Genomic DNA, 14,185 nt, shown 5'->3' on the forward strand with positions numbered 1-14,185 from the left:
GGACAGCTCCCTCGCCCGCCCCTTCCCACACATTCTCCAGATGCTGCAGCACTCACCCGTATCCAGCCAGGAAGCCCAGGCTGGGGGGGCTGACCTTGTCGCTGAAGATGACCATGGGCAGGATGTTACAGTCTGGCTGACAGTCCTGGAGAGTGATCACCCACCACTCAAGGGAGCCCTCTTCCACCCCACTCCGTTGCAGGGACAGGTTCACCCCCAAGTAGTCTTTTTCCTCCTCTGGGGAATAGAGGCAGAAGTTTGAGGGAGGCTTTACCCAGACCCCTGGGCTTGGAGAGTGGGTGTCTGTGCACCCCTTTCCCCTACCCACACCACCCCAAGATACAGTGGGTCTTTTGGCACTGTCCGAGGACTTAAGAGATGGGCACATTGGGATGCCCTGAGCAGACTATTTGTCACAAGAAGGGAAATCACCCTGGCTCCTCTCCTGTGCCCCGTGGCGCGCCCCTCCCCCACCCCCCACCTCCCACCCCCCCGGCCTGCTGCACTCACCTGGTTGTAGCTGCTTGACTGGGTTGGCCTCAGGACCATTGGGGGCACGGATGTATTTGGGGAAGAGGTTAGGGATGACCCTACAAAGTAAGTGATGGAGTTGGGATGCTGCCCAGATGCCCTCTCCCCTCCCTGGAGTGGGTGCATATGGATGCCACTTACACAGCCTGGTTTGTGGTCCCCTCCAGCAGGCTGGCTAGCTGCCTGCGCTCGGTGCTGTTGGGGGTGAGGTCCATAGTATGTTTGTCATTGGTGTACTCCACGGTGCCCCCCTTGGCCAGATCCCTGCAGGCACAGGTGAGAGTGAGCACTGGGGGTTAGCCAGACAGTCCCTCCCCACCCCAGCCCCTCAGCCCCTTGTGGGCCCAGCCAGCGGGTCCTGCCAGGCCCCCAGACCTCTGAAAGTTCCAGGTGAACCGAAGGGTGATGTCAGAAGTGCCATTATATAGCTCTTTTTTCATCTGTTCCCTACTTGGGGGGCTGATGCGCCACAGGGCCCCCGAGCTGCCCTCAATTTGTGCCGTGACAATGTCCTCATAGCTGTACTGGCTAATGAACTGCATGGCCAGCTGCATGGGAGTAGGAGAGAACGCAGGGTCAGCTGGCCCGTCCCCAGCCCCTCACCCCCCTCCAGTGGCCCCCTCCCCCCTTTCCCATTTCACCACCCCTACCTACACCTCACTCCAGGGGACAGAGCAGCTTACCGGAAAAGGGTCAAATTTCCTGGTCAGCTTTTCGTAGGTGTCCGGCGTGAAAGGCACGATGGATTGCTGCTGTGCACTCATGGTAAACAAAGGCTGGTGGGGGCAGGGGGAGAGGGTTGGTTCAGTCTTAGAGTCCCCCCTCTGCAGGGTGCCATCTCTCCCCTCTCCCCCTCCCCCCTCCCCACTTCAGCCAATATTCCTTTCTCTCTTCTCATCTAAGGAGGACCCTGGCTCTGCTCACACAACTCTCCACAAGCTAGGGGGAGGTGTCTGCAGGTTCTCTGTCCCCCAGCCCCATTCCTGATCCTTTTTCTATCACCTTGATGACCTTTTCATTCCACTATTATTTATACCTTCTCTTCCTACCACTTGGTGCTCCCCTCTCAAAACGGTGACCTCAGTACCTGGCTCATGATCTGTCTTCCTATTCCCCCACCCTAGGCCATCTCTATCACTGCCACCACCTCGAGGCACTTTAATATTTATATAGACAGTCTCTACAACAACGTGACCGCAAGAGTTCCCCATCTCCCCCAAACCCAACAACCTCCACCCCATTGCAGCCATGTGCCATCATGGTCATACCCTACACCTTACCATCTCTCAATTCCACTACCTCCAGGTCCCTAAATGTTGCAATTGGACTCTCCAATCACGACCTATCTCTTCCATTCACACTATCCACGGCTTGGTGACACAGTGGTTAGACCACTGGACGTTAACTGTGTGATGCTGGCCAAGCCACTTAACATTTTTCAGGCTCAGTTTCCCCAACTGTAAAACTGAGATAATGACTGCACCTACCTCATAGGGTTGTAAGGATTGAATGAAATAACACATATATAGACATATATATAATGTCCATATACACATACATAGATGTAGATATACACGTATGTATGTGTGTATATATATGTTCCTTATAAACATCAAAGCCCTATGTAAACTAGCTATTGTCATTAAATCTTGTCATTCTCGGAAACCCTCCCTTCACTCACTGTTCTTCTCCACCCCGCCCCCCACCCTTTACTCCACTTTGCTCCAATCTCACTGACTCTTGTGGCTTCAGCTGCTATGTTTATTCATTTCAGGTGATTAAATCTTAGACAGATGCTCCAAACCCCCACTCCAGCTTCCTGCAGGGCATCTCCACCTGGATGCCTCACCAGCTCTCCCCATTCACCATGTCCAAACCTGGTTCTCTTTCTGACCCGCCATCTCCGTCAGCAGCCCCATACTTCACCCAGTTCCCCCTTGGGTCATTTTGGTCTCTGCCCTTTCCTTCATCTGCCATGACAAAGCAGTGGCCAACTCCTGTTTGTTACAGCTATGTGGCTTCTCTCCCTTGTCCCCCTCTTCTCTGATTCACCCTGGCACCAGCCTATTACTTACTGGCCCTTCATTACCCCCCCATTTGCACTGCTGCACACCTTTCCGTCTCTACCCCTCACCCATCAAGCCTTCAAGCAAATTGCTTCTAAAGATGCCTAGCAGGGTGATAGAGAGTGTCCTAGAGGTCTTAGTATGGTTTTAAATTAAAGCTTAGACGTTGGGGACGCTGTAGAGGGCATCTCCGCTGGTTCCTTTTTTCCTACTGAGCTCAAAGATCTTTGCCTGGTCATTCAAAGGTTTCTACCATCTGGTTCCATTCTACCTTTTATCTCCTATTGTTCCGTCCACAGAGCAGCATCCAGGTGCCATAGTGGATAGAGCTCTGGACTTGGAGTCAGGAAGCCCTAAATTTGAATTTGGTCTCAGATACTTTACCAGCTGTGTGACCCTAAGCAAATCACTTAACCACTTCCTCATATGTAAAATAGAGGTGGTTGGACTCTGAGGTCGCTTCCAGCTCTAAATCTGATCCCGTGGTCCTGCCATACAGATCTGTTCTCAAACACAGCCTGCACTTTCCTGCTTTCGCTCACACTGTGCCCTGTCCTGGGCTGTCCTTCCTCTCTCTTCCCCTGTTGAATTCCTGCCCAATTTAAATGCCACCAATCCAAGGTGCTTTCCTGATTCCTGCTACTGGTAAAGACCTGAAACTCAGATTTCACTTTTTTCTTTAAACAATTCTCCAAGGCACTACTAGCATGTAATAACTCTGTTCATGTCTTATCCCTTTAATAGACTGGAAACTCCATGAGGGCAAGTATCTGATGGTCTTTATACTTCCCCCAGCACCCAGTCCTTTGCAGAGAGTAGGTGCTTAATCTGTTTCTGTTACATGAATGAATGAGTACAAGTATTCCCCCCAATCAGTCACTACAATCCTGTGGACACTGTACTCCTGATTTGACAAATAGGGTCACTGAGTTCCAGAGAGGAAGTTGCCTAAGGTCACACAGCTAGTAATGAGCCAGAATTGGAGCATGGGTACAATGGGTTTCTAGGCTCAGCCAGGAGAAGTTCATGATAGTAGCAAAGGTTTCTTGACCCCCAATATGTACTTCTCACTACACCGCCCTGCCCCAGACCATCAACTGGAAGGGCAACTTTTGTCCATCCCTGCTCATGTCTTTCCTTATCTTCCCATTGGTGGATCACTAGAGGCATGGCCAGCTCTGGGAAGTCTGGCTGGACTAGATAACTCGGTGTGATCAGGTCTGTTTTCTCAGGCAGACTGAGGGGGCATCTGGTTCCCTCTAATGTAGGATTATGCAGAGGTCAAGGATCCTTGGGGAGATCCTAGGCTTCTTACCTCATAGCCACCAAGCTTGAGGGTGACGGTGACATCAATGGGGTGGTTGACCACACCGACCACAGAACGCACCAGCGACATAAAAAGCAGTGGGAACCAGATGATGGCGATGAGGAAGAGGATGATCAGCCCCCCCATACCGTACTTGACAATCTTCTTTTTCTTCTGCCCTTTGGGCTGTGGGTAGTTCTAGAATCAGGTAGAAAAATGGGGCAGGTGAGTATTCTGGACATGGGGAGCCCACCTACTGCATAGGACAGAGCAAGGTTAAGAGGCTATAATTAAAGCGAGAGCTGAGGACATAGGGGTAGAAATGGCATTCCTTGCAATTTGGTGGTATTGTTGACTTGCTTAAAAAAAAAAAACTTGAAAGAATTACCACTCTCTACCAAGTGGATAGTCCAAACTCCTTAACTTGGCATTCAAGGCCTGCTTTGATCATCCTCTTCAGCCTTAGGTATGTTATCTATGGTACCACAGTGTCCGGCATATAGTAGGCACTATATAAATGCTTATTCCCTTCCTTCACCTCTACTGGGCTCTCTGGAACACTTGCTTGATAGGTAACAAACTTGCTTCCATCCTAAATCTTTTCCTTTCTCACTCCTACTTTATGGCTCCCTCCTGATGATGGAGCCTCCTTGGCCACCCTTTCTAGCACCGTACTTTTGCTCATTCCACCCAGACTCACTGGTCGAGGTGGAGATGGAATACCCCTTTGTCCCCAGTGACACTTCCAGGCTCCCCTTTCTATCACCATCACTCAATAACTTCTCCTTTGAGTTTCACTCAATCCATATCCACCACTCAATCAAAAATCTGGTAGCCATTGTCAAATGACTTCTAGGATACTCCCCCTTTTTTGTTCCTCAATGAGTTTAGTGCCTGGCTCACAGTCTTTCTCTCTATCAGCTCCTGTTCTACTAGGAGACTTACTGATGCTCCGTCAAACACCCTTATCTCTCAGTTTCTCAATTTACCCATTTCCAGTGACTTATTCTTCCATCTCACCTCAGCTACAGACAAAGATGGTCATACCCTTGGTCTTGCCACAGCCACTTCTGTGTTTATGAACTCTGATATTCCCTTAGCTGATCACAACCTGTGATTATTCCCCATGACCTCCAGTCCTGGGCCCCTTAGTTCTTCCCCAGGCCATTATTCCTGCCCTGGCTACCCTCTCCTCCATTGTCTGTCTTGGCCTCTTAGTGAACTGGTTTAACCCTACACTGAATCCCTTGTCCCCTATCCTGTCACCAATCTTGCCCTGCCAAGCCTCAGCCTGCGATTACTCCCACCAGCCACTGCCTTCCCTCCTACTCACTTGCTGAACAAAGCTGAAGAAAACCCTGAAACCATGCTGATTGGATCCAGTACAAATGGGAGTTACATAACCACAACCGCAGCAAGGCAATCCTTTCACACTTCCCTAATTGACTCACTATCCTACTCACCCCAGTAGCTTTTCCAGATCTTTTCATCCATCCTCAAACCTGCCATGCCTTCCCCTCCTACCACCTCCTCAGTTGAGAACCTTGCATCATATACCTCTGAAAAAACAGTCCTCACCTCACATCTGCCAGGGTTGAGATGTCCCTCTGCCATGAATTCATCCTTTTCTCACATGATGAGGTGGGCTATCTCCTTGCCAAGGCCAACCCCTCTCTGTACAAGGGATCCCCATTCCACTCTGTCTTCTCTGGCAGATCTGCCACCTCTATCATCTCCACTCCCTTATTCTCAATCTCTCTTTGTCTACCGGCTGCTTCCCTAGTGCCTACCATTATGCCCATGTCTCCCCCATCCTCAAATTCCTCCCACCCCCAACTTGGTCCACCCATTTCGATTGGCTGTCGTCCCCTCTCTGAGTCCCTTTTGGGGCTAAACTCCTTGAGAAGGCTGTCTATGCTGTGTATCTCCAGTTACCTTTCTCTCACTCTCTTCTCAACACTTTACATTGTGGTTTCCAGCTTTATCATTCAACTCCAACTGCTCTTTCCAAAGTTACTAACGATCCCATAATTGCTAAATCTAATGGCTTTTTCTCAATTCTACTCCTTGACCACTCTGTAGCCTTTGACACTGGAGATCACTCTCTTCTTTCCTGATGCTGCTCTCTCCTGGTCACTCCTCATTTCCATTGCTAGATCTTCACTCAGGTCATGCTCACTTGTAAGGGGCTCTTGAGAGCCTGATAAGCTTGGGAGTTGAGGCCCACGGACAGTCCCGTGGGAAAAAGGAATTATCTGGGGCTACACAGTCCGGCTCGGGTCCTCCTCCTCTGATAAGGCAGGCTGTGAACAGCATATGCCCCCTTCCAAATTTGTCCACGAGCTGTGATGCATGGCCCTGGGGCTCCTGATAGGCTTAGAGGATCGTGCATGAGCTTGCTTGCACCCAGTAACGAAGGCTAGTACTGCATAAAAATCCTGCTTGCTGAAACAATAAACAGAATTCCTTCCGTCCTTGACTCCTGCCTCAATCATTGCGTACCAAGACAGGTCCTTGCTGGTCAAGGACTACCAGGGGTGAGAGGACCCCAACACCCACTAACTGTGGGTGTCCTACAGTGCTCAGTCCTAGGGCCTCTTCTCCCTCTATACTATGTTCCTTGGTGATCTCATCAGCTTCCATGGATTCATTTATTGTGTCTATGCCAATGATTCTCAGATCTGCCTCTGTGGCCCCGATCTCTCTGCTGACCTTCAGTCTCACATCTTCAACTGCCTATTGGACATCTTAAAGTGGATGTCCTGTAGACATCTAAAATACAAGTCCAAATGGCCTCATCTTTCCCCCAAAGTCCTCCCCTCTTCTACATTTCCTTATTACTGCCCTATGTTGAAGCCTACATCATTCTCCCGGTCACCTAGGCCTGCAACGTGGATGACGTCCTTGACTCTTCATGTTCTCCCACCACCCAGATCCAAGCTGAGGCCAAGGCCCACTGATTTTACCTTTGTAACAGCTCTCTTTTACTCCCCCTTCTCTCCTCTGATGCTGTCCCCACTCTGGTGCAGATCCTCATCCCCTCATGCCTGGTCTGTTGAAATAGCTGCTGGTTGGTCTGCCTGCCTCAAGGCTCTCTCCCACTCCAATCCATCCTTCATTCTGCTATCAAGGTGATCTTCCTAAGGCTCAGGTCTGACCATACCTTCCCCCCCACCCCCACCCCACCCACCCATATTCAACAAATTCTAGTGGCTCTGAGTCACTTCCAGGATCAAATATAAAATCATCAATTGGTCATTCATAACTTAGCTCCTTCCTACCTTTCCAGTTTTCTTACACCTTACACCTCAATCCCACCTCCCCTACCATATACTTTGTAATCCAGTGACACCAGCCCCCTTGCCATCCCTGCTATAAGACCCTCCAGCTCTAAGCTTTTGCCATTTTCACTCGCTCTTCTCCATGCCTGGAATGCCCTCCCTCCTCATCTCTGTGTCCTGGCTTCCTTCAAGTCCCAGGGAAAATTCTACCTTCTACAAGAAGCTGTTTTCAGTCCTCTTGAATTCTGGTGCCCTCCTTCTGTTGATTATTTCCAATTTTTCCTTTATATAGCTTGTTCGTATATAGTAGTTATCATGTTGTCTCACCCATCAAATTGTAACTACTGGAGAGTAGGGACTATTTTTTTTACCTTTCTTTGTATCCCCAAAGCTTAGTACAGTGGCTGGCATAAAGTAGGTGCTTAATAAATGTTTATTGACTACCTAGCTAACAAGTTACCTGTCTCCAATTACCCATCCATCCATCCACCTATCTATCCATTCATCTACCTAACCACCCATCCATCCATCCATCCATCCATCATCCACCCATCCACCCATCCATCCATCCACCCATCCATCAATCCATCTTATCTATCTATCCATCTATCCATCCATCAATCCATCCATCCATCCATCCATCCATCCACCTATCCATCCATCCTCCATCTGTCATCCATCCATCCATCATCCATCCATCCATCTATCCATGCACCCATCCATCCATCCATCATCCACCCATCCACCCATCCATCCATCCATCCATCAATCCATCTTATCCATCCATCCATCCATCTATCCATCCATCAATCTATCCATCCATCCATCCATCCATCATCCATCCATCTATCCATCATCCATCTATCCATCCATCCATCCACCTATCCATCCATCCTCCATCTGTCATCCATCCATCCATCCATCCATCTATCCATGCACCCATCCATCCATCCATCTAACCATCCATCCATCCTCCATCCACCTACCCATCCATCTATCCATCCACCCACCCACCCATCCGTCATTCTTTCTCCTTCCCTGTCTCCCCTGTCCTCCTCTGCTAACCCTGCAGAGGCTCAGGGGCCCCACACTACCTTCTCCGTCTCTCGGCTACATTTGATGATGAAGATGTTGGCATAGATATCCTCCACACACATCCAGTTGGACAGGGATAACGTAGTGTCTGTCCACACCCAGTCCATCACAGCACGCAGCTCCACCAAGAATGGCACCAGCCGGAATCTGCTCCCACACAGAAGGATGTGTGTGTTAATCTCTGGCCCTGCCCATTCCCCATGACTTCTATTGATTAACAGGGAGAGGAGGGCACCCAGGATGACTCCAGGATCTCCACCCTCTGACCAGGATCACTTCCTTTCTCTGGGCCTCAGTTTCCCCATCTGTAACATGGGGAGGGCTTAGCCTCGATGATCTCTGAGGGCCCTTCCAGGTTCAGTTTCCCATGGTGTTCTATGACTGGACCACCAGGGGAAAAGCTCGAAGCTAGGGCCCAGGGATGAGAGGTTGTACCTTCTGATTCTGTGTTTGGAACATGGAGTCAGGACCTGGTTGGCCCCTTGGGTGAGGCTGACTTTGGAGTACCTAGGAGTTACTGCTCTGGGGACTGAGGGGATAGACCTGGAGCTTACCCCTGGAACAGGAAGAGGTTGAGGTGATTGTATTTCTTGGTGAGGAAGTTGCCCAGGATGCGGGTAGGGTACCCGCAACGTATCTGGTATGCCGACAGGGCGAAGTAGATGCACTTTACAAAGTACCATAGCTGGGCCACAGCATTCTGGCTGAACATCCTGCGGGGAGAGGAAGGTGGTAGCTCAAAGTCAAGTCCGTAGGCTCCATCATGCTTGGCCTAAAGGCCTACTACACAGGTATTGGGACCTGCTCCCCATCACTCTGGGTAACAGGGACTCAGATTTCAGCCAGAAAGGACCCCACAATCTTCCAGTTAGATACAGCTGGAACTCCGGGATCCCAAGCAGCTGTTAATTTCTTAGTGAGCTTCCTGCTGCCTACAGCCATGTTGGCACTGGCTCCATTGGCTGGGAACCTCTGAATGAGCCCCTCTGCACAAAGCCCCTCGTTACTCTCCATCAAAGGCATGGATCCCTGGTCTCTGTGTATGTAGGCATGCCTTGGGGGAAGATTATACAGCTCTCTTGTTCCCCCCAACACACACACTAGGCTTCCATGTCTAAAGCCTGCCCAGTGGTCAGGGAGTGTATCCTCCCCAAGTCAGGGCCAGCACACCCCGACCTCCCATCCTGTGCCTACCTCTCAGTGACAGCGGGCAGGATGAAGAACATCCAGAGATGGATTCCAAACACTAAAATGACCTGGAAGATGAGCTTTCCCAGCACAGTCTTACGCAGGTACAGGGCCCGGTCGATGACCATCGTGGCAAACTGGATGAGCAACATGACCAGGAAGGCCTCGGGCACCTGATCATCCGACAGCGAGGAGGTGATGTCTGTGGCAGCCGAGTGTTTCTGGGAGGGTGAGGAACACGTTAGAATCAAGAAGGCCATCCCGCTCCTTTTAACAGATGGGGAAACTGAGTCAGAGAAGGAAAGTGACTTAAGATCACGTAGGCAGCTAGCAAAGGGGTTGAGCCTAGAACCCAGGTCTCTTGATTCCCAGCCCAATGTTCTTTTGGATCCAGAAAATGGACAGGACCCCCGTGAGACTCGAGGGATCCCTGTCTTATGTAGTTCTGATCTTTTCATCCCAATCAACAGAAAGTATTTAATGAACCCCTGTCATGTGCCCAATCCGAGACACTGTGGAAGAGAATCACAGAACTATAGAATCTCAGAGTGGGACAGGAATAGTAGAAAGGATCAGAGCCAGAAGAGACCTGAGTTCAAATCCCACTTTTGACCACAGGCAAGTGACTATTTTCCCTGAACCTGTATATCCCCATCTGTAAAACAGAGATGATGATATGTGTCGTACAGAGGCAGCTGGCGGCACAGTGCTTAGGGCGCTGGACTTAAAGACCCAAGTTAGAATCCTGCTGTGTGACCCTGGGCAAGTCCCTTAACCCGGTTTGCCTCAGTTTCCTCATCTGTAAAAGAGAGAGAACACCACCTCCCTCCCATCATTGTTGTGAGCATGGAGTGACTTAATCGCTATATAAATGTTAACCATTATCATTAGCTACCATCCACCTGTTGGAAATAGAAATAGAATGACAGGTGGAGGGCTGGGATTGCTTTTCATTTTTGTCTTTGTAGCCTCAGATTTTTGCCCTGCGCCTCACGTACGGCAGTAAGAACTTCAAGGCGCTGTCCTCAGATTCTTCTCTCTTCTAACCCTCAATAACAGCCATGCAAGACAGGCACTCCAAGTCTTTCTGTTACTGTATTATTTTATAATTGCATCATTTAATATAGATACCTAATATGTACAGTATATTATATACAATTTATAATTTACTCATATTATTATTTTATTATATATTACATATTATAGATATATTAAATCTATGTATAATTATTAATTGATATACTAGTAATATAAATTATTTCTAAAATAGTGTTACCATCTAATTAATATAATTTATTTATATTTTATTTATAATTATACAATATATCATTGCCTATAATATCATATGTAATATATGTATTGTATATTATTCTATCCCTTTTGCTAAGGCTCCTGAGAGGCACTCAGCTATCAAAGAAAGCATTTGAACTCAGGTCCTTCTGACTCCAAGTCTAATATTCTGTCCCCCATGCAGATCAGGAGAGAAATGAAGTATTTGCCCCGGGTCACACCTAGTCCCTGAGTGTAGAGAGCTTCAGTCTGATTGTGGAAATAAGACTTAACACTTTAAACAGTTGGAGAAGGAAATAGACAGCGGATGAGGAAGCGCTCACAGTGCCTTACACACTGTGTAAGAAATATCTGAGTAAGGGAAGGAGGGAGGCAGGGCTGGAGGGGGGGAAGAAGACTAGATTACAGGGTGTAGACATGAAAGGCTAGAGGGAGGGAAGAAGGCTCTAGATTACAGGGTATAGACATTGAGGGCTAGAGGGAGGGAAGAAGACTAGATTGCAGGGTATAGACATGAAAGGCTGGAGGGAAGGAAGAAGACTCTAGATTGCAGGGTATAGACATGAAAGGCTAGAGAGAGGGAGGAAGGTTCTAGATTACAAGGTATAGACATTGAGGGCTAGAGGGAGGGAGGAAGACTAGATCACAGGGTATGGACATTGAGGGCTAGAGAGAGGGAGGAAGGTTCTAGATTACAGGGTATAGACATTGAGGGCTAGAGGGAGGGAAGAAGACTAGATTACAGGGTGTAGACATGAAAGGCTAGAGGGAGGGAAGAAGGCTCTAGATTACAGGGTACAGACATTGAGGGCTAGAGGGAGGGAAGAAGACTAGATTGCAGGGTATAGACATGAAAGGCTAGAGGGAAGGAAGAAGACTCTAGATTGCAGGGTATAGACATGAAAGGCTAGAGAGAGGGAGGAAGGTTCTAGATTACAGGGTATAGACATTGAGGGCTAGAGGGAGGGAGGAAGACTAGATCACAGAGTATGGACATTGAGGGCTAGAGAGAGGGAGGAAGGTTCTAGATTACAGGGTATAGACATTGAGGGCTAGAGGGAGGGAAGAAGACTAGATTACAGGGTGTAGACATGAAAGGCTAGAGGGAGGGAAGAAGGCTCTAGATTACAGGGTACAGACATTGAGGGCTAGAGGGAGGGAAGAAGACTAGATTGCAAGGTATAGACATGAAAGGCTAGAGGGAAGGAAGAAGACTCTAGATTGCAGGGTATAGACATGAAAGGCTAGAGAGAGGGAGGAAGGTTCTAGATTACAGGGTATAGACATTGAGGTCTACAGGGAGGGAGGAAGACTCTAGATTACAGGGTATAGACATTGAGGGCTAGAGGGAGGGAAGAAGACTAGATTACAGGGTATAGACATGAAAGGCTAGAGAGAGGGAGGAAGGTTCTAGATTATAGGGTATAGACATTGAGGGAGGGAAGAAGGCTCTAGATTACTGGGTATAGACATTGAGGGCTAGAGGGAGGCAGGAAGGCTCTAGATTACAGGGTATAGACATTGAGGGCTAGAGGGAGGGAAGAAGGCTCTAGATTACCGGGTATAGACATTGAGGGCTAGAAGGAGCCAGAAGAGGGAGAGATGAGTGTGGGCTGAGGTGGTCGGGGAAGCCCTCTGCCCTGGGCTCTGTGTACCACCAGAACCTGGTGCCAACTCGTTCCCAAGCTTGGCATTTATCTGAGAGGCAGCAGCCAGTGGGAATAGTGCCCTCGGGATCATCCCGTCAAAGGCCATCTCCATCCCTCTCCCTGCTTCTCAACCCCATCCTCACTCTCCCCGGCACTCTCCTGCAGCAGGGCCGTCTGGATTGGTGGTAACCCACTGTGTCCAGGGGCCCCAGATCCAGCCATCCACCAGGAATCCAGGGCCTCCCTAGAGCAGGAGTCCTGCCATCTGCCTTGTACCTCCTTCACCCACACCTGTACTCTTCACCAATCAATATACTACAATTGCTACTACACAGGACATTTACCACCCTCGTGACTGCCTTCTCTGGTCTCCACTCCCCCTTATTGGTTGTCTCCCTTTGTTAGAATGTAAGCTGCTTGAGGGCAGGGACTGTCTCATGTGGCATCCTCAATGCTTAGCACATAGAAATGCTTAACAAATACTTGTTCATCCATCCATCCATCCATCCATCCATCCATTCATTCATTCACCATTCATTCACTCTTCATTCATTCATTCACTCATTCATTCATTCATTCACTCTTCAGTCATTCACTCATTCATTCACCCTTCATTCATTCATTCATGGAGTATTGATCTTAAAGTCCTAAGATGGTTTGAATCCCAGCTCTAACACTGATTAGCTGGGCCTCAGTTTCCTCAGGTGTGAATGGGGATAATCCTTCTCACCACCTTCTTTTTCATGGTTGCTATGAAGATACTGCTTTGTAAGCTGGAAAGCATGAGCTATTATTCTTATTATAGTAGGCACTGACCTGGCCGAATTTTGTTTGGGAAATAGGGATGAAGCAAGATGGATCTGGGTGGGAAGGAGTGTCCCTGGGGCAGCTGGTCAGGAGAATACTGCTCTGGGCAGCCTATCTCCCCAACCAGACTGGAAGCCTCGTGGGGGCAGGGGCCACATTTCCCACTTTTCTACATCCCCTATACCAGTGAGCACAAGCAGAACCATGGGAGAAAACGAAATCTTGAATTAATGCTGGACAAGGTTCTTTAGCCCATCGGTGAGTGACCGGTGGACTAAAAGGAGTGGGAAGAAGAGGGCATTTCTTACCCCAAAGGCCCAAAAGCCAAAGATGATGATGATGAAGTCAACAACATCTGCCAGGAACATGAGGGCGTAGACATCGGTGGCTGCTCGGTACTGAGTGTGGAGGATGTCCCAGAAGAAACAACGTATGGGCTGGTATATATTCTGCACCCTGTTGGGGATGGGTGGCACCTCAGGACCTGGTAGCTGCGCCTCCAGGGCACCCCCTTTCCCCATCACTACAGGGAAGAGACGGGGGCACCAGCCCCAGGCCAGGAAACAGGCTCAGCCTAACCTCCAAGGGATCATTTCCAATCTCAATGCCTTTGCACTGGCTGGGGAGGGGGAAAGGCCCATTCTTGGGCCGCCATCAGCACCAGTCTCTTTGTCCCTCCCAGATCAAGCAGCCCTTCCGCGCCACCCTCTCAAAGCCCCAAGATGATGGCAGGGCCCAGGGTGCAAAACTGGGGGTACGTACATAGTCTTGAAGAAGCGCCTGATCTTGAGTCCTGTGGCCTTCATCCTCTGGGGACGGCTCATCTTTTCTTTTCTTTTCTTCGGTTTTTCCTCGTCCTCTGCAGGGCAGGGAGGAAGGCTTGTCAGACAGGGACAGGCCTGGGGCTGGGGGCATGGGGAGGTGGGTCATTTGCAGGTCTGGGCCTTCTTTTGGCTGGGAGGTCAGGCCTTT

The 14,185-nt window shown here is 49.3% G+C and overlaps 1 protein-coding gene across 1 annotated transcript in view; it reads right to left on the reverse strand.

Moving 5' to 3' along the window:
* The window catches only part of PIEZO1 (piezo type mechanosensitive ion channel component 1), a 175,989-nt gene that overhangs the window by 909 nt on the left and 160,895 nt on the right, over positions 1–14,185 (reverse strand). The window contains exons 40-50 of the mRNA XM_036750066.1: positions 13,976–14,072; positions 13,522–13,669; positions 9,474–9,688; positions 8,834–8,992; positions 8,279–8,426; positions 3,913–4,101; positions 1,215–1,307; positions 907–1,079; positions 673–795; positions 511–590; positions 57–237 (exon numbers count right to left, since the gene is read on the reverse strand). Coding sequence (XP_036605961.1) covers positions 57–237; positions 511–590; positions 673–795; positions 907–1,079; positions 1,215–1,307; positions 3,913–4,101; positions 8,279–8,426; positions 8,834–8,992; positions 9,474–9,688; positions 13,522–13,669; positions 13,976–14,072 — 1,606 coding nt within the window. The remainder of the gene's footprint in view (positions 1–56; positions 238–510; positions 591–672; positions 796–906; positions 1,080–1,214; positions 1,308–3,912; positions 4,102–8,278; positions 8,427–8,833; positions 8,993–9,473; positions 9,689–13,521; positions 13,670–13,975; positions 14,073–14,185) is intronic.

This window comes from Trichosurus vulpecula, chromosome 3, assembly GCF_011100635.1.
Source record: "Trichosurus vulpecula isolate mTriVul1 chromosome 3, mTriVul1.pri, whole genome shotgun sequence".
Classification (NCBI taxonomy): Eukaryota; Metazoa; Chordata; class Mammalia; order Diprotodontia; family Phalangeridae; genus Trichosurus; species Trichosurus vulpecula.